The sequence below is a fragment of the Oncorhynchus gorbuscha genome, linkage group LG18, assembly GCF_021184085.1.
Source record: "Oncorhynchus gorbuscha isolate QuinsamMale2020 ecotype Even-year linkage group LG18, OgorEven_v1.0, whole genome shotgun sequence".
Lineage (NCBI taxonomy): Eukaryota > Metazoa > Chordata > Actinopteri > Salmoniformes > Salmonidae > Oncorhynchus > Oncorhynchus gorbuscha.
The window spans coordinates 55,207,001-55,225,600 of record NC_060190.1 but is presented as its reverse complement, the minus strand read 5'-3'; the positions used below and the strand labels follow the sequence as shown (position 1 = coordinate 55,225,600).

Here is an 18,600-nt window from a genome sequence, read left to right as displayed (position 1 = left end):
TCTGTATTGCTTTCTCTCTTTCTATTACCTTCTATCTTTCCCTCTCTATGAATTGCGTTCTCCCTGTGCTCTCCCTAATGCCCTATTAATCCTCAGACAAATGACACAGTCTGGATCACATGTTTCTGCTGTTGTTCCTTCAGAGTTACTGCAAGTTACTGCACTGTACAAGGCTAAAAAGCAATAATTGTACTGTAGTTGTCAATCTGCTGTTAGTGGCATTCTGTCAGAATGAGAATGAGGCAGATAAACAAAATGGCCCAACTAGCATTTCAAGCAATGGCCTGAATTCATTTACCTGTATTTGCTAATGCAACACAGGAACCAGATGTATTTTTCCATCTAAAATGTGTTGATGTGTTTGTTACTGTTTCCAATGCCCAAATCATCTCCTGTTGGCTCCAGCCTATCAACAACCTGTCACGAGCCCTGATTGGGAAGAGCTGGGACAAGACAACCACAGCTCATTTCATTTTTCTGAAATATTAAGTAGCAGAGATCGTATCTGGTTGCACTTGAGAAAGAGTCATTGTTCTGAGCTGGCCTGCTTGCGTATGACATATGATCTCTCTCCAGAAACACTCTAGCACATATCAGGTGCCTCTTAATCTGTCTGTTCTGATGGAACAAAACCCACTGAAATATGGAAAATACAATGGGAAAATACAATGGGCTGGGACATTTGGTACAGACATTACGAAACCATGTCTATGCTTGAATGTATCTTTGTATGTTCTGATGGGACCATTCACATTCTAACAGCGGAACCAGCATTCTATGAATGATCCTATCACTTCCATTGAGAGTGCTGCAGAATGACTAAATCCCATGCACGTCACAGATGTCACTGAGGGAATGAGTGGTAGTTGCCCCACCTTTATGGAGTCCCTAATAATTGATGCAGAAAGTTAAAGCTCGGTGAACATGACATTCCCAAAGGGGGTTGCTTGCGTGCATGGTTTACAGTGAGAAAAGAAGGTGTATCCTAGTGTGTCAGCATCTCAACCCACAGCAGAGAGGGGAAAGGGGATATGGAATTTCCTCTAGCTCTAAAGAACACAAACGGAGCCAAGTGCCTGGCGGCTCACCTGCCCTTGCTCAGCTGCTGCCCGGCTACTGTGTGAAAATGAGCAGGATCCAGAGATTTCCCCATGATGGGACTTTGGAACCTCTGCTATGGGCACCTTCCTGTTACCTTCAGTCATGCCTCAATTTCTAGGATACGTTTCCACTGTTTGTTTCTTAATCACTAACACTGGTGTCTTTCTCTGTCCATTTCTCCTGTCCCACCCTCTCTCCTCCTCTCTGTCATTCAGCGTCAGCCTATGCGGACCTGCAGTGGGAGCAGCAGCCCAGGCAGGATGGGGGCCACCCACCTCAGGACTACCCTCACAGGGACCACCCCCCCGTGGCTGGCTATGTCCCCCAGCCAGATTACATGGAGGGAGATGATGATCTCATCAAGCCCAAAAAGCTCCTTAATCCAGTGAAAGCCTCCAAAAGCCACCAGGAGCTCCACCGAGAGCTGCTCATGAGCCAGAAACGGTACAACTCCCACCCAACAGAGTCCCATACAAGATCTAAAACTAACAGATGATTTAGCTTATTATCCAACAATCTAGCTATTGGTATGATTTCAACACTTTCACTGTGCTTGTTTGCATGTTTATGCATCTGTGTGTGCACACAGACAGTCAACCTGACAAGTCATTCAGAATTCTCAGCCAAGCCCTCTGTAATGTTTTGCCTCACATATACTTATATTATATCACAGAGGATGGATATTTCCAACCGTAATTCCCAATTATAGATTCATATGATATGATATTTTAGGCACATACCCATATCATGGCATTACGTAAATAAAGAAATACAGGATTTCTAGTGATCACTGTACATGCCTCAACATGTATGGATTTACATAAAAGGAGAAGTACATTCGAAAACATAAACATTAGTCATGAAAGGTCAGATGACAAAGGTGTAATCTAGCTTCTCATTTATATAAGCCAAAGGTACTGTATTGTAACAACATAACAAACAGAAAGGATAGGTTTAAAAAGGGTCATAATGATCTAAACAAAGTGTGATCGTAGGCAGCATTCCCATTTACCCTCTCACTGCCCCTCTAAAATGCTTTCTGAAAGTGGTATTGGTCATCCACTCACAACATAGGCTAGTAAGTACACTTAAAAGTTCCAGAAATATTTCGCTAGCTACTGCAGCACTGGAAGTAAGAGGACTGTTCAAAGCAGCAGATGCCTCCCTTTAAACTAAGGAAGCAGGATATATTCAGCATGCAGGTTTGGGTATGGGGGATGGAAGGGGAAAACACCCCCTATTTAAAATGTCTCAAATAGGAATTCTAAATGGGCTTCAAAGAATCAGCTCTGTTTGGAGTTTGGTATGAAGAAAAACATGCCAGCATTTAGGAAAAATTTGCAAGTTCATTACAAGTCCAGCTGTGATTGTAATAGTGGTGGGGTGAACAGAAAAGTGTGGTTCAACTTTATACTGCTGCTAAGCATTCTAAATAAATACTGCACAGACAGTATATGGCATATCAAATAGCAACTACCCAAACAGAGCAGTATTTTCTCTCCATTGAAGCCTGTCGTCTGTCTCTCTTGATCAACATCTCTTTAATTAGCAGGCCCATTAGAAGCCAGTTGTTGCTAGGTGACAGCCCACCACGATCCTGTCCCTATCACTGAGTTGTTGGGATCTGGGCAAATCCCCATGGCTCCAGTACTCCAACCCTCCATGAGGTGACAGTGGGAACTCAGACCCTTAAGAGAGTGGGCAACAGAGGACCGTTTATGCCCCTCCAGCCCTGCTGTTTCACTGCCATTGAAGAGTAGGCCCATTGAAAACCAGGCTCTGGAAGTAAAAATGACATTCTTCTAGTGTTCTTCTTGTTTGTGTCATTATGCAGTCGGATTTCTCTTTATAATCATGGTTTTCAGTGATCATAAACATGAATCCTAATATTCTCTAATACGCAAGAAAAATGTCATTGTAGAATGCCGTAGAATGCCGTAGAATGTCAAAGATTGCCATTGCGCGGAAACCCAATTTCCAGGAATATGAAATGCAGTATACAACAGGCAAATATCTCCCTTATCTGCTCTTAACTTCCCTTTCTGTAATCTCTCTACAGTACGATAATTTCCCGTCTTATCTGTGTGGTGTGTCTGACCTGTATCTGAACTTGTTTACTCTGTAGCATTGGTCAGTTAATCAGTCAGGCGCTAAATAGGTTATAATAACAATATCCTACAGAAGAGCCAGACCAATCAGTCATAACCCACTAGTCTACTAATAAATCATTCATTGTGAAGCAAATCTGGTAGAAAAGGACATGCATGTCACATCTGCTGTCTGTCTATCTTCTAGTAATATGACTCTTATCGAATATATCCACATCCTAGTATTGATCTGACAGAGAGAAAGTCACAGTACACTAAAACCTGGAGTGTAATTAGTGTGAGAAATGGGAAGAATATAAAACATAAATGTTAATAGATAAATATAGCAGAACATTCAAGTCTAATTTACAGTATCCAATATCTTCCCACATAACAAATACTACAGTTTACTATAGAACACTATAGTACTTCATTTAGAATTCTATAGAATTCTGTAGTAAAACTGTAGTACACCGTAGAATCCTATACTCCACACTGTAGTATCAAATCAAATCAAATCAAATGTATTTATATAGCCCTTCGTACATCAGCTGATATCTCAAAGTGCTGTACAGAAACCCAGCCTAAAACCCCAAACAGCAAACAATGCAATGCAGGTGTTGATCACGTAGTGCTTACTTTAGAATGTTTTGATCGATTGGACTGCTGGCCAGCTTTACTGCTAGCTGCTAGCCAGAGGTGGTTACATGTACTTCAGTACATTCTGGTGGCGGATGAATGGCACGGCAATGGTCCTCAGGATCTCGTCACGTTATCTCTGTGCATTCAAATTGCCATCGATAAAATGCAATTGTGTTAGTTGTCCGTAGCTTTTGCCTGCCCATACCATAACCCCACTGCCACCATGTGGCACTCTGTTCACATGGTTGATATCAGCAAACTGCTTGCCTACACGATGCCATATGGACGACAAGCATGCAGATGAGTTTCCCTGAGTCCGTTCCTGACGGTTTGTGCAGAAATTCTTCAGTTGTGCAAATCCATAGTTTCATCAGCTGTCCGGGTGGCTGGTCAGACAATCCCGCAGGTGAAGAAGCCGGATGTGGAGGTCCTGGGCTGGCATGGTTACACGTGGTCTGTAGTTGTGAGGCCGGTTGGACGTACTGCCAAATTATGATTATTTATTTATTACTTACATGATTCTTATCGGAATTCCTACCTTGATGTTTATTCCATGCTGAAAGGTGTCTGATTTGCATACGAGTAACATGATTGATAGTGACATTTCAATATTGTTATTTGACTGTTTTACCACTTACCTGATCCTCTTGATATTTCCTTCTGAGTTAAAAATAATTAAACATCACACTTGGTGTAAATATTTTTAGCAAGCATTCACCATCACATGTACTTGAAATTATAGTGACATTCATTTTCATTAATGTTATTAATTTACCTTTTTATGAAATTGAGCACATTGATAGATATTAAGTCAACATTGAATAGGACCGTAGTTTAAACTGTACAACCTACACACACACATTCAGAGGTAAGCTGGCAGGGTGTCATGCTTTCAATTAAGCATCTACATGTATCTACTGGGCTTGGGTTGGCACTGCTACTAGTGCTAAAAGGGGTACGGCTAAAGCCCAGAACAGGCCATCTGTGTTGGGCACCATGACAGAGAGAGAGAGCCCTTACAGCGCTGGGAGATCAGCCACACCACTGGGATGGGAGTGCAGGTCATCAACTTGAACAGTCTTTCTCATTCTTACTGAGTGGTCTCCATTTTCTCTGATTGCTGTTTCGCTACCTCTCTCGTTCACTCTCTCACTCTAGATAAGTATTTTTGTGTCATTGAGCATTGATGACCAATACACGCAGTCAGTCAGGAATGCTAAGGCCAGCTTCTTCAGGCAGAAGTTTGCATCCTGTAGCTCCAACTCCAAAAAGTTCTGGGACACTGTGAAGTCCATGGAGAACAAGAGCACCTCCTCCCAGCTGCCCACTGCACTGAAGCTAGGTAACACGGTTAAATCCATGATTAACGAAAAATTCAACAAGCATTTTTCAACGGCTGGCCGGGCCTTCCGCCTGGCTACTCCAATCTCGGCCAACAGCTCCACCCCCCCCCCCCCCCGCAGCTACTCGCCCAAGCCTCTCCAGGTTCTCCTTTACCCAAATCCAGATAGCAGATGTTCTGAAAGAGCTGCAAAACCTGGACCCGTACAAATCAGCTGGGCTTGACAATCTGGACACTCTATTTCTGAAACTATCCGCCGCCATTGTCGCAACCCCTATTACCAGCCTGTTCAACCTCTCTTTCATATCGTCTGAGATCCCCAAGGACTGGAAAGCTGCCGCAGTCATCCCCCTCTTCAAAGGGGGAGACACCCTGGACCCAAACTGCTACAGACCTATATCCATCCTGCCCTGCCTATCTAAGGTCTTCGAAAGCCAAGTCAACAAACAGGTCACTGACCATCTCGAATCCCACCGTACCTTCTCCGCTGTGCAATCTGGTTTCCGAGCCGGTCACAGGTGCACCTCAGCCACGCTCAAGGTACAAAACGATATCATAACCGCCATCAATAAAAGACAGTACTGTGCAGCCGTCTTCATCGACCTTGCCAAGGCTTTCGACTCGGTCAATCACCATATTCTTATCGGCAGACTCAGTAGCCTCGGTTTTTCAGATGACTGACTTGCCTGGTTCACCAATTACTTTGCAGACAGAGTTCAGTGTGTCAAATCGGAGGGCATGCTGTCCGGTCCTCCGGAAGTCTCTATGGGGGTGCCACAGGGTTCAATCCTCTTTTTTCTGTATATATCAATGATGTTGCTCTTGCTGCGGGCGATTCCCTTATCCACCTCTACGCAGACGACACCATTCTATATACTTCCGGCCCGTCCTTGGACACTGTGCTATCTAACCTCCAAACGAGCTTCAATGCCATACAACACTCCTTCCGTGGCCTCCAACTGCTCTTAAACGCTAGTAAAACCAAATGCATGCTTTTCAACCGTTCGCTGCCTGCACCCGCACGCCTGACCAGCATCACCACCCTGGATGGTTCCAACCTTGAATATGTGGACATCTATAAGTATCTAGGTGTCTGGCTAGACTGTAAACTCTCCTTCCAGACTCATATCAAACATCTCCAATCGAAAATCAAATCAAGAGTCAGCTTTCTATTCCGCAACAAAGCCTCCATCACTCACGCCGCCAAACTTACCCGAGTAAAACTGACTATCCTACCGATCCTCGACTTCGGTGATGTCATCTACAAAATTGCTTCCAACACTCTACTCAGCAAACTGGATGCAGTTTATCACTGTGCCATCCGTTTTGTCACTAAAGCACCTTATACCACCCACCACTGCGACTTGTACGCTCTAGTCGGCTGGCCCTCGCTACATATTCGTCGCCAGACCCACTGGCTCCAGGTCATCTACAAGTCCATGCTAGGTAAAGCTCCGCCTTATCTCAGTTCACTGGTCACGATGGCAACACCCATCCGTAGCACGAGCTCCAGCAGGTGTATCTCACTGATCATCCCTAAAGCCAACACCTAATTTGGCCGCCTTTCGTTCCAGTTCTCTGCTGCCTGTGACTGGAACGAATTGCAAAAATCGCTGAAGTTGGAGACTTTTATCTCCCTCACCGACTTCAAACATCTGCTATCTGAGCAGCTAACCGATTGCTGCAGCTGTACATAGTCTATCGGCTTATAGCCCACCCATTTTTACCTACCTCATCCCCATACTGTTTTTATTTATTTACTTTTCTGCTCTTTTGCACACCAATATCTCTACCTGTACATGACCATCTGATCATTTATCACTCCAGTGTTAATCTGCAAAATTGTAAGTATTCGCCTACCTCATGCCTTTTGCACACAATGTATATAGACTCCACTTTTTTTCTTCCTATTGTGTTATTGACTTGTTAATTGTTTACTCCATGTGTAACTCTGTTGTCTGCTCACACTGCTATGCTTTATCTTGGCCAGGTCGCAGTTGCAAATGAGAACTTGTTCTCAACTAGCCTACCTGGTTAAATAAAGGTGAAATAAAAATAAATAAATAATGTCTGAGGTGGTAGATGTAAGATGAAAGGGGGAAAAAAGCATGGACCACAACACAGAAAAAAACATGTTTTGTTTCAAATGTCAATGCTGTTTACAATGCTGAGTAGTAAGAAAGGACTGTGAATATTGATTTTTGAGCAGTGAGAAGGTATAGAGGAGTCAGAGATCCCAGAGTATGTTATGAATAGGACTATGGATGACAACAACCAGAAAGTAATATAGTGGACTCAAATATTAGCCCTTTCACTGTGCTATTCTTGTCCTGTGCTTGGCGATCAAACTATATCTTCTACAGATTTTTTGGTAGTGTGTTTCTTTCATAAACTATCTACAGTACACAGGCTACTGCTATAAACTGTGCGTGCGTGCGTGCGCGTGCGTGCGTGCGTGCGTGCGTGCGTGCGTGCGTGCGTGTGTACACCGCTCTGACTTATTTGATGAGCAGGGACAAAATGAACAAAAACACTAATCACACCTCAATAGCAGCCCTCACTCTCTCTACCAAACAAAAACTACGGTGACTGCACCTCCCTAAGGGGGCCAAAGGCACGAGATTAATTGAATTAGCAGTCTCAAAGAGGAGAGGTGAGAGGAGGGTTACAAAGAGAGCTCAACACTTTCTATCTTATCCTGAGTATAATGGCATTTCACTGAAGAGGTCTGATGTGAGATATTGGGGGGAGATATTGAATGAATTCTTGATGAGTTTTAGAGGGCATATACTGTGATTGAATAAACTCAAAGTTGATTAACAATTGAGAAAGATGGTTTTCTTCCTTTCGGATAAAACAAAACAAGGCTCCCACCACCAAACCTCAGCGGTGTGCTTCCTGCTGTCTTTTTCTGTCTAATAAGAAAACAGGATCCTAATTAATCTGGCATCACCATAGAGATTTAGAGACAAACACCGGTCTGTGGATCACAAGTCCCGTAGCCCTTGTTAGGACTACAGGAGCATTTATGAGCAGGGAAATAAGCTTTACTTCTATGCAATTGTTATTTGCTAAAATGCAACATAATCCTTTTGCATTTTATTTTTGTCATATTAATATAATTGAATCCTGAAAAAAAATCAATGGGTGAGCAGTGGTGTGTATTTATGGATGTCAAGGGGAGCCAGGTTTCCCCCAAAATTTGACCAAGAAAAAAGTATTTTAAAAAACATACACAATAATTTTTTTGATCTCTGAGTTTTACAAATGTCCTTCAAATCGCAAGAGGCTGAATATACAGTATCTCACTGGAGAAAGCATCCGAACTAACAAAACTGTGCCCCTGTCTCAGTATGTGTTGTCCATATAACTGACGCCGTCAGGTCGAAAAGGGTATGACACTGTTGTCAGCAAGCATTTGGCCTCCCTTGAAAACAAAATATATCAAATATAGCCAATCAGCGTTAAGCTAAACTGAGTGAGCTCAGCTGTGAATAGTCCTGGCACACCAAAAAAAAGGGAAGCCAGTTTGGATTTGGCTTCACACCAATCACATTACATCTGAAGCCAAATGTCATTGACAGAAAAAAAACTTGAATTGTTGCGTCTCATTGTGTTGCTGTCCTCAGGTGGCTAGCTGGCTAGCTAAAATCGTCCTTTTCTTAAATTAGACAGGAATATATATAGGGATTTGGACTTGTGGTTTTACCTAATTCTCCATAGTAGCATCTACATGTGATTTATAACGCAGATTCCGATCAAACCATTAATTCATACATTGTGCCCCTGGCCAGAGAGGATGGAAGTGCAACATGTGGTTAGATGTACTAGGCTAATGTTACCTAGCTGGGCTGGCGCATCGTTGCCCATGAAAGGCAGTTAGGCTAGCGAGCAAGCGTAGGAAAACAAAAACTAAAAGTATGTACTGTGTGACCGAGTTATAGACCATTTAGCAGTGGTGTAAAGTATTTAAGTTAAAATACTTTAAAGTACCACTTAAGTAGTTTTTGGGGGTATTTGTACTTTAATTTAATATTTATAGTTTTGACCATTTTTACTTTTACTTCACTACATTTCGAAATAAAATAATGTACTTTAACTCCATTCATTTTCCCTGACACCCAAAAGTACTCGATACATTTTCAATGCTTGGCAGGACAGGAAAATGGTCAAATTCACGCACTTATCAAGAGAACATCCCTGGTCATTCATATTGCCTCTGATCTGGCGTACTCACTCAACACAAATGCTTAGTTTGTAAATTATGTCTGAGTGTTGGGGTGTTCCCCTGGCTATCTGGTTTGCTTAATAAGGAATTTGTAATGATTTATACTTTTACTTTGACTTTGACTACTTGAGTTATTTTCTATTAAGATATCTTTACTTTTACTCAAGTATAACAATTGGATACTTTTTCCACCACTGCCGTTTAGGGAACATAAAAGAGGAGGATGGTGTTGGCTTTTCTCTACAATTAGGCTGAGTCAACATGTTTTTTCTTTGCATGAACACACACACACACACACACACACACACACACACACACACACACACACACACACACACACACACACACACACACACACACACACACACACACACACACACACACACACACACACACACACACACACACACACACACAAACACAAACAGAAATCAGTAACATGGTAACATGGACAGTCACATCATATTTAGCTTACGTTGATTGGAGTAAATCGTTATTGGTATCTTTTAGTTGTAACTGTATTAGACTAAGCATAGGTGTTTAGATGATGTTGAAACATTATCATGGTGCTGGAAGAGTGGCAGCAGCTCCTGTTTTCTTTGCAACTTGCGGTAACTCTCTGTGGTTCTAAATCAATAGTTATTTAGTGGTTTGAAAATGTCAGAAACATTAACTTGCTCTACCATGCTGTATGTCACGTAACTGTTTGTGGACTTCACCGGACAGATGTTGAATTTATTCTGCTCACTGTGTCTTCTTATTGTCTCAGCCATAGGCCTATACAGTTGAAGTCGGAAGTTAACATACACATATGTTTGAGTCATTAAAACTCGTTGTTCAACCACTCCACAAAATTCTTGTTAACTTCTTAAGGTATAGGGGGCAGCATTTTCACTTTTGGATAAATAGCGTGCCCAATTTCAACCTCCCGCTACTCATGCCAAGAATATAAAATATGCATATTATTAGTATATTTGGATAGAAAACCCTCTGAAGTTTCTAAAACTCTTTGAATCATGTCTGTATAACAGAATAACAGAACTTATGTAGCAGGCAAAACCCTGAAGACTAACCGTTCAGATTTTTTGTTATTGAGGTCTCTGTCTGTTCAGTGAGTTCTCATTGGGAAACGATATTTCTTAGTAACTTGTTTTCAGTTCCTACCACTTCCTCTGGATGTCACCAGTCTTTGGAATTTGGATGAGGTTATTCCTTTGTGCAATGAAGAAGTACGGCCATCTAGGAACTGCGTAATACTGTTGAGAGTTGCGCAAGACTTGAAAAGTAGCTTGGTTTGTTGTCTTCCTGTATTGAACACAGATAGACCCGTCTTCAATTTGATCGATTATTAACGTTTAAAAATACCTAAAGTTGTATTACAAAAGTAGTTTGAAGTGTTTTGGCAAAGTTTACAGACAACTTTTGAAATATTTTGTAGTGACGTTGCACAACTAGGCAGGGTAGCCTAGTGGTTAGAGCGTTGGACTAGTAACCGGAAGGTTGCAAGTTCAAATCCCCAAGCTGTCAAGGTACAAATATGTCATTCTGCCCCTGAGCAGGCAGTTAACCCACTGTTCTTAGGCTGTCATTGAAAATAAGAATTTGTTCTTAATAACCTCTTAGAGCAAGGTGAGACGCTAGTGGAAATGCAAATGTGCAACGCCAAATGCTAATAGTACTCGCTAAAACTCAAACTTTCATTAAAACACACATGCAGGGTACTCAATTAAAGCTACACTCGTTGTGAATCTAGCCAACATGTCAGATTTTTTAAATGCTTTTCGGCGAAAGCATGAGAAGCTATTATCTGATAGCATGCAACCCCCCCCCCCCCGAAATACCTGAAGGGTACGTAAAACAAAAGAATTAGGGTAGCCGGCGCTACACAAAACGCAGAAATAAAATATAAAACATTCACTACCTTTGACGAGCTTCTTTGTTGGCACTCCTATATGTCCCATAAACATCACAATTGGGTATTTTTTTCGATTAAATCCGTCCATGTATACCCAAAATGTCCATTTATGAAGCCCGTCTGATCCAGGAAAAAACAGTTTTCCAAAATGCGACATAATTTTTTTTAAATTAAAAAAGTTGCCTATAAACTTTGACAAAACACTTCAAACTACTTTTGTAATCCAACTGTAGGTATTAGTAAACGTTAATAATTGATCAAATTGATCACGGTCGATATTCTCTCTTTCATAACTTCCTCCGGTGTACCTGATGACAGGAAGTGCCTATTCTTCATTTCACCAAGGATTAACTTCAACCCAATTGCCAAGACTGGCGACATCGTGTGGAAGCTGTAGGCTTTGTAAACTGGGCGCTATCTATTTTCCCTTGCCATAGACAATACAGACAACTGGTGGAGGGATGTATATATTTTTCTTTTGGTGAACAGTTTTCCTTGGGGTTTTGCCTGCTACACACGTTCTGTTATAGTCACAGACATGATTTAACCAGTTTTAGAAACTTCAGAGTGTTTTCTATCCACACATACTAATCATATGCATATACTATATTCCTGGCATGAGTAGCAGGACTTGAAATTTTGCGCGATTTTTAACAAAAAGTTGAAAAAATTCACCCGATCTTTAAGATTAACTGACTTGCATAGTTAAATAAAGGAAAAATTAAATAAAAATTTGGAAGCTGTTTTTTTCTGGATCAAACATGCCAAATAAATTGACATTTTGGATATATATGGACGGAATTTATCGAACAAAAGGACCAATTGTGACGTTTATGGGACATATTGGAGTGCCAACAAAAGAAGCTCGTCAAAGGTAAGGCATGTTTTATATTTTATTTCTGCATTTTGTGTAGCGCCTGCAGGGTTGAAATATGCTACCCTCTTTGTTTACTGTTGTGCTATCATCAGATAATAGCTTCTTATACTTTCAGCAAAAAGCCTTTTTAAAATCTGACATGTTGGCAGGATTCACAATGAGTGTAGCTTTAATTTAGTATCTTACTGTATATATGTGATTTAATCAAAGTTAGATTTTTATATCATTTTATTTGAATTTACCACTCTGCATTTTCCCTGGCTTTTGGTCAAGTGGGATGCAAGCGTCCCCTATACCATAAGAAGTTAACAAACTACAGGTTTGGCAAGTCGGTTAGGGCATCTACTTTGTGCATGACACAAGTAATTTTTCCAACAATTGTTTACAGGCAGATTATTTAACTTCACTGTATCACAATTCCAGTGGGTCAGAAGTTTACATACGCTAAGTTGACTGTGCCTTTAAAGAGCTCAGAAAACTCCATAAAATGATGTCATGGCTTTAGAAGCTTCTGATAGGCTAATTGACATAATTTGATTCAATTGGAGGTGTACCTGTGGATGTATTTCAAGGCCTATTTGCTTGACATGATGAGAAAAATGAAAGAAATCAGCCAAGACCTCAGAAAAAAATTGTAGACCTTCACAAGTCTGGTTCATCCTTGGGAGCAATTTCCAAACGCCTGAAGGTACCACGTTCATCTGTACAAACAATAGTACGCGAGTATAAACACCATGGGACCACGCAGCTGTCATACCGCTCAGGAAGGAGATGCGTTCTGTCTCCTAGAGATGAACATACTTTGGTGCGAAAAGTGCAAATAAATCCCAGAACAGCAGCAAAGGACCTTGTGAAGATGCTGGGGGAAACAGGTAGAAAAGTATCTATATCCACAGTAAAACAAGTCCTATATCGACATAACCTGAAAGGCCGCTCAGCAAGAAAGTAGGCACTGTTCCTGCCATAAAACTGCCATAAAAAAGCCAGACTAAGGTTTGCAACTGCACATGGGGACAAAGATTGTACTTTTTGGAGAAATGTCCTCTGGTCTGATGAGACAAAAATAGAACTGGGGGAGGCTTGCAAGCCGAAGAACACCATCCCAACTGTGAAGCACGGGGGTGGCAGCATCATGTTGTGGGGGTTCTTTGCTGCAGGTGGGACTGGTGCACTTCACAAAATAGATGGCTTCGTGAGGAGGGAAAATTATGTGGATATATTGAAGCAACATCTCAAGACATCGGTCAGGAAGTTAAAGCTTGGTCGCAAATGGGTCTTCCAAATGGACAATGACCCCAAACATACTTCCAAAGTTGTGGCAAAATGGCTTAAGGACAACAAGTCAAGGTATTGGAGTGGCCATCACAAAGCCTGGCCTCAATCCCATAGAAAATGTGTGGGTAGAACTGAAAAAGTGTGTGCGAGCAAGGAGGCCTACAAACTTGACTCAGTTCCGCCAGCTCTGTCAGGAGGAATGGGCCAAAATTCACCCAACTTATTGCGGGAAGCTTGTGGATGACTACCCAAAATGTTTGACCCAGTCAAACAATTTAAAGGCATTGCTACCAAATACTAATTGAGTGTATGTAAACTTCTGACCCACTGGGAATGTGATGAAAGAAATAAAAGCTGAAATAAATCATTCTCTCTATTTTTCTGACTTTTCACATTCTTAAAATAAAGTGGTGATCCTAACTTACCTAAAACAGGGGATTTTTACTAGGATTAAATGTCAGGAATTGTGGAAAAACTGAGTTTACATGTATTTGGCTAAGGTATATGTAAACTTCCGACTTCAACTGTATATCAGGTTGTCAAGCAATATTATCTAACACGATACAGCAACCAACGCAATTATCACTACACATAGGTTATAATATGGCTTTTTTCCCTCAGTGATTTTACCCACACACCACTGCTTTGGGTGAGGAAAGGATGTTGTTTGAGAGAGCAAAATCAGAACATAGCATTTAGCATGATTAGAGGTCCCTCTGCTGGAGACAAGAGTAAAACACTGAAGTTAAATTAAAATGCAGATGACCTTAGTAAATACCTTCTCTCTCGGTCTCTCAGGAGTGGCGGTGTTGGGATGGAGTCTAAGCCGGAGCTGCAGCGTGTCTTGGAGGCCAGGAAGAGGGAACAGATCATCAAGCAGAGGAAGGAGGAAGATGAGGCCAGAAAGAAGATCTCCCCTCTGGAACAAGAGCTCCTCAAGAGGAAGGAGAAGCTAGAAGAGGTAGGAGAGATCATCAATCGGTCAATACAATTATATTGCTATAGAGCTTTTTACAATTTAATCTAATCGTAATTGATTGAATTAACACCCTTTTGTTTCTGATTCAGCTGGAGAAGGAGCAGGGGAAAAAAGAGGAGACTGTGAGAGCCCCAGAGTTTGTCAAGGTCAAGGAGAACTTGAGACGGACGTCCTTTCACAATAATGGAGAGAAAGAGGTGTAGGGACAAACCGGTCCAAGTATACCATTGAGTTGGAATCTGCTGAAGTTTGTACACTTGTGTGTATTATGCGTGTGAGTGGACACAGAACAGCTGTGTTGTGTTGCTCTGACTGCACCACTCAAGACAACAGCAAGGAACTTCTACCTACAAGGACTGGTCGGCAAGCCATGACACAATGCCTTCACTAACCCACTCAGAGCAGAGACACAGCGGGAGAGACAGAGAAGGAAGGTTGACTCTGCAATGGCTACTGTTACAGGGATAGGTCAAACTGTATCTGTGATATCTCAATCCAGAGTAACTGACATGAGAGTGAGTGTTAGGGTCAAAAAGGACAACCTGGACTCGGGGGTAGACGTAACATAGTAAACGTAATTCTGGGACACGCCAAATAGTATGATATGTTACATTTCGTATGGTATGAATTAGTTTGTGGATGTCCGTCATGCATTTCGTATGATATATTACGAATGACAATTCATACGATATGTTACGGATTGTAATTTGTACAATATGTTAAGAATTTGCTGAACATATGATACGAATTCCAATTTGTTTTCGCTAACGTTAGCTAGGTGGCTAGCGTTAACTAAGCTAACGGTTAGGGTTAGGGGTTAAAGATAAGCTTAGGAGTTAGGTTAAAGGGTTCGGGTTATGGGAAGGGTTAGCTAACATGCTAAGTAGTTGCAAAGTAGCTAAAAAGTAGTAAATACCTGCAAAGTTGTTAATTAGCTAAAATGCTAAATGTTGCCCATGATGAGATTTGAATACACAACCTTTGGGTTGCTAGACATTCGTGTTATAGGCCTACTCATGCATCCCGACCAACCACCCTACTTTTGTTTTGACCTTAAGTAACCTTCTGTCTTATGGAACCATACCATACCAAACATAACATATCATACAAGTGTCAAATGTACGTTTACTATGTTACTTCTAGTCTATAAGATCAGGCTGAAGAAGAGGGGAGAAGCTATTCACTAGTGGATGTAGTGTTCCGTACTGCAATGACTCTAGAAACAAGGACACGTAAGGTGTTAAGAGACAAAGCCAAAGTTGGTTGTTTTTCTCAAGTGTGTAACAAAGCAGTGGTCACTTTTCATCTTAGGCTGTGTATATCCAATAGTAATTCTCTAGGTTACCGTATAAGAAGCACACTGTACCTGCACACACAATCAGTACAGATTGTTAATAACAGTAAACAATCAAATGTTCCTCCTACTAATGGCATTTATCTGAAATTCAAGGTCACATGTCTCAATGTGAAATCTCTCACTGAGAAAGCACCTATCTCTAACAGTGCCTTCCTACCTCTAGCTGCATGTCATCCTAATCAAAAAGTTCAAACCAACGCTATCTTTATGAAATGGTGGTGCGTGTATCGCTTATACCAACGGTATACTATCAAACCACATGATCTGAGGAATCAGATAAGAGTATTTGTACAGTATGTAGGTGAGTGTGAGTGGTTGTGTGAATGCATGTTGAAGACACAAGAGACTGACAGATATGGCGGTCCTTTGTAGCTCAGTTAGTAGAGCATGGCGCTTGTAACGCCAGGGTAGTTTAATTCCTGAGACCACCCATATGTACAATGTATGTGCGTGTGAGATTGTATAAAAGCATCAGCTAAATGGCATACGTTTTATTAAAGATTTTTCTCTAACCCCATTTCACCATTTTTTTGTAACATATACATGTTTTGAAAAGGGATATTTATGTTTTGTGCTTAAGGTCTGAGACCAGGTAGATATTCTCACATTTGTAATTGCATCACAGCGCTTTTTAAATAGTATTATGTAGCGATACAAAATCAAATGCAATCATTTGAATCTTATTTCCATAAGGCACTTTAGAACATTGAAATTATGTATCTGAACATTTATTTTACCAATCAATTATGCATTTGTCATTTTTGAAATGTCTTTAATATGTTTTTATCCTGATTGCATATAGATGGCCATTTGTATTTTGGTGTTTTTTGCACCAAATATTGTTCTACTTGTATGAAATATCTGCCTTTACTGACTCCTGAAGCCACTTAAGATGTTTAATATTACAAAACTGCACATGTTATAAACATGAATACATTATCTCATTTCTTTTTCAGTCTCTTCATTGCATAGAAGCATGAATATATTAATGTATGAATATTTCAATAGCTTTCACAATGACAGAATGATTGTTATGAATAACAAAGGTTTGTACTTCAAATTACTATGGTACATGTTTGAGAAGAGAGGTACAAAGAGTTGGAGAAAATTGTATTCCTTTCTAAGAAAATAAATAAAGGACAAACACTGCATTGATAGTTGCACTGTGACTTTTCATTTGGTCTGATAATGTCTGGATCATTCCACAAAAATAGTGGCTTTCCTGTCGCCCGCCTTCACCACCTGGAAATCACTTAAAAAGGTCAGATAATAACACAAAATACATTTTTTTTGTTTTAATTTTAGTGTATTATTGTTAATAAAACATATGTAAGACAGTTACATTGCAAAACATTATTGTATACATCATAGAACAGGGTTTCCCAAGCTCAGTCCTGGGCCCCCCCTGGTTGTACGTTTGTTTTGGTTTTTGTCCCAGCACTACACAGCTGATTAAAATAATCAGGTTATTTGAATCGGCTCTGTAGTGATAAGGAAAAAACCAAAACGTACACCCAGGTGGGGCCCCAGGACAGAGTTTGGTAAACCCTGTCGTAGAACACGGTCAGTTTTATGAAAATGGCTTGTCCCTCGGGTCATGAGTCGTAGTTTAGTGACATATTATTGAGTTAAAATATATTGTTTTATGTCATAATACAAAGGAAAGTATTACAGTTATTTAGTAGATTACCTGAAAAACTAAAAGATCAACTAAATATTGTAAATAATTTACAGGGAATAGTTGTCCCTCAATTTCATGCCACTGGTGGTACATCCATTATAAAAACAGCCATTTAAAAAAAAAACATTCTTTCCAACTAATTCCTGGGTCAAAGGTTCATTGGAGGTGGGGCTGTTATGAAAAGCACATGGTGAGTCTGCACTCTCTCTTCATATGTTAGCAACTTGATTATTAATTTGGTAATTCCATGAGAAGCATAAAGATGTGTCACTGGTGTTACACAGTTTATACTAAAGGGAACAGGAAATTTTATTCAACTAATTTATCAAATCACATGATTAAGTCATTTATTTACAATTTAAGTACTGTGGTTTGAACAACTGTGGCCGCCTTCTTAGATATTATATATTTTCTGCAGATTTGTCACTGGTGTTACTGTTCCTGCTGGATGTAATAGAATAGTCTGAAGATACTGTCAGTGGTGCTATTATAGAAAAATGTGTTTTGTTTAAAACCACTTAAGCCTAGGGCTGTATACTGCCCCCGTTGGAGAAAGTGCGTGCCCATAGTAAGCTGAAAATATTTTCCCCCAAAATTGCTAATATATGCATATAATAATAATTATTGAATAGAAAACACTCTAAAGTTTCTAAAACCATTTAAATTATGTCTGTATGTAAAGCAGAACTCTCAGGGCAGCCTTTCTCCCAAACTCTCTCTTGTGGAGAGAAAAGTTGGGTCAACTTTGACGTCATCGCCCCCACCCTTCCCAGGCAGCTACCGATCTGGGAACAGTATGTATTTCTTCAGCGCGATGCCTGCTTTCAAATGGCGCATTCATTGTGAGAATCCCATGAGCCCTCGACGTTTGGCGGGCGATATTGCTTGTGTCCCTTCGAAAAACATGCACTCTATTGCACGCGGCCGATTTGGAGTACGTTCTTTTCCATGATCCAGCATTTGAAGCCGGTTTGTCTGTTCGCGCTGATCTTTGTTCTACATGCTAAAAACATCATAAAGCTCGATTTGTCACATAGTTTGACCAGTTTAGTCGACATATAATATGTAAATTGGAAGTTTTGATGCGCAAGAGTGCTGGACCAGAAGTCATTTTGG

General features: G+C 40.7%; 1 protein-coding gene across 2 annotated transcripts in view; it reads left to right on the top strand.

The window, feature by feature from the left end:
• Positions 1–16,954, top strand: part of si:ch211-236d3.4 (protein FAM107B) — a 52,925-nt gene extending 35,971 nt beyond the window's left edge. For both annotated transcript variants that reach the window (XM_046313049.1, XM_046313048.1), the window contains 3 exons: positions 1,317–1,545; positions 14,266–14,428; positions 14,536–16,954. In XM_046313049.1, coding sequence (XP_046169005.1) covers positions 1,317–1,545; positions 14,266–14,428; positions 14,536–14,649 — 506 coding nt within the window. In that variant the 3' untranslated portion in view covers positions 14,650–16,954. The remainder of the gene's footprint in view (positions 1–1,316; positions 1,546–14,265; positions 14,429–14,535) is intronic.
• The last annotated feature ends 1,646 nt before the right edge of the window (positions 16,955–18,600 follow it).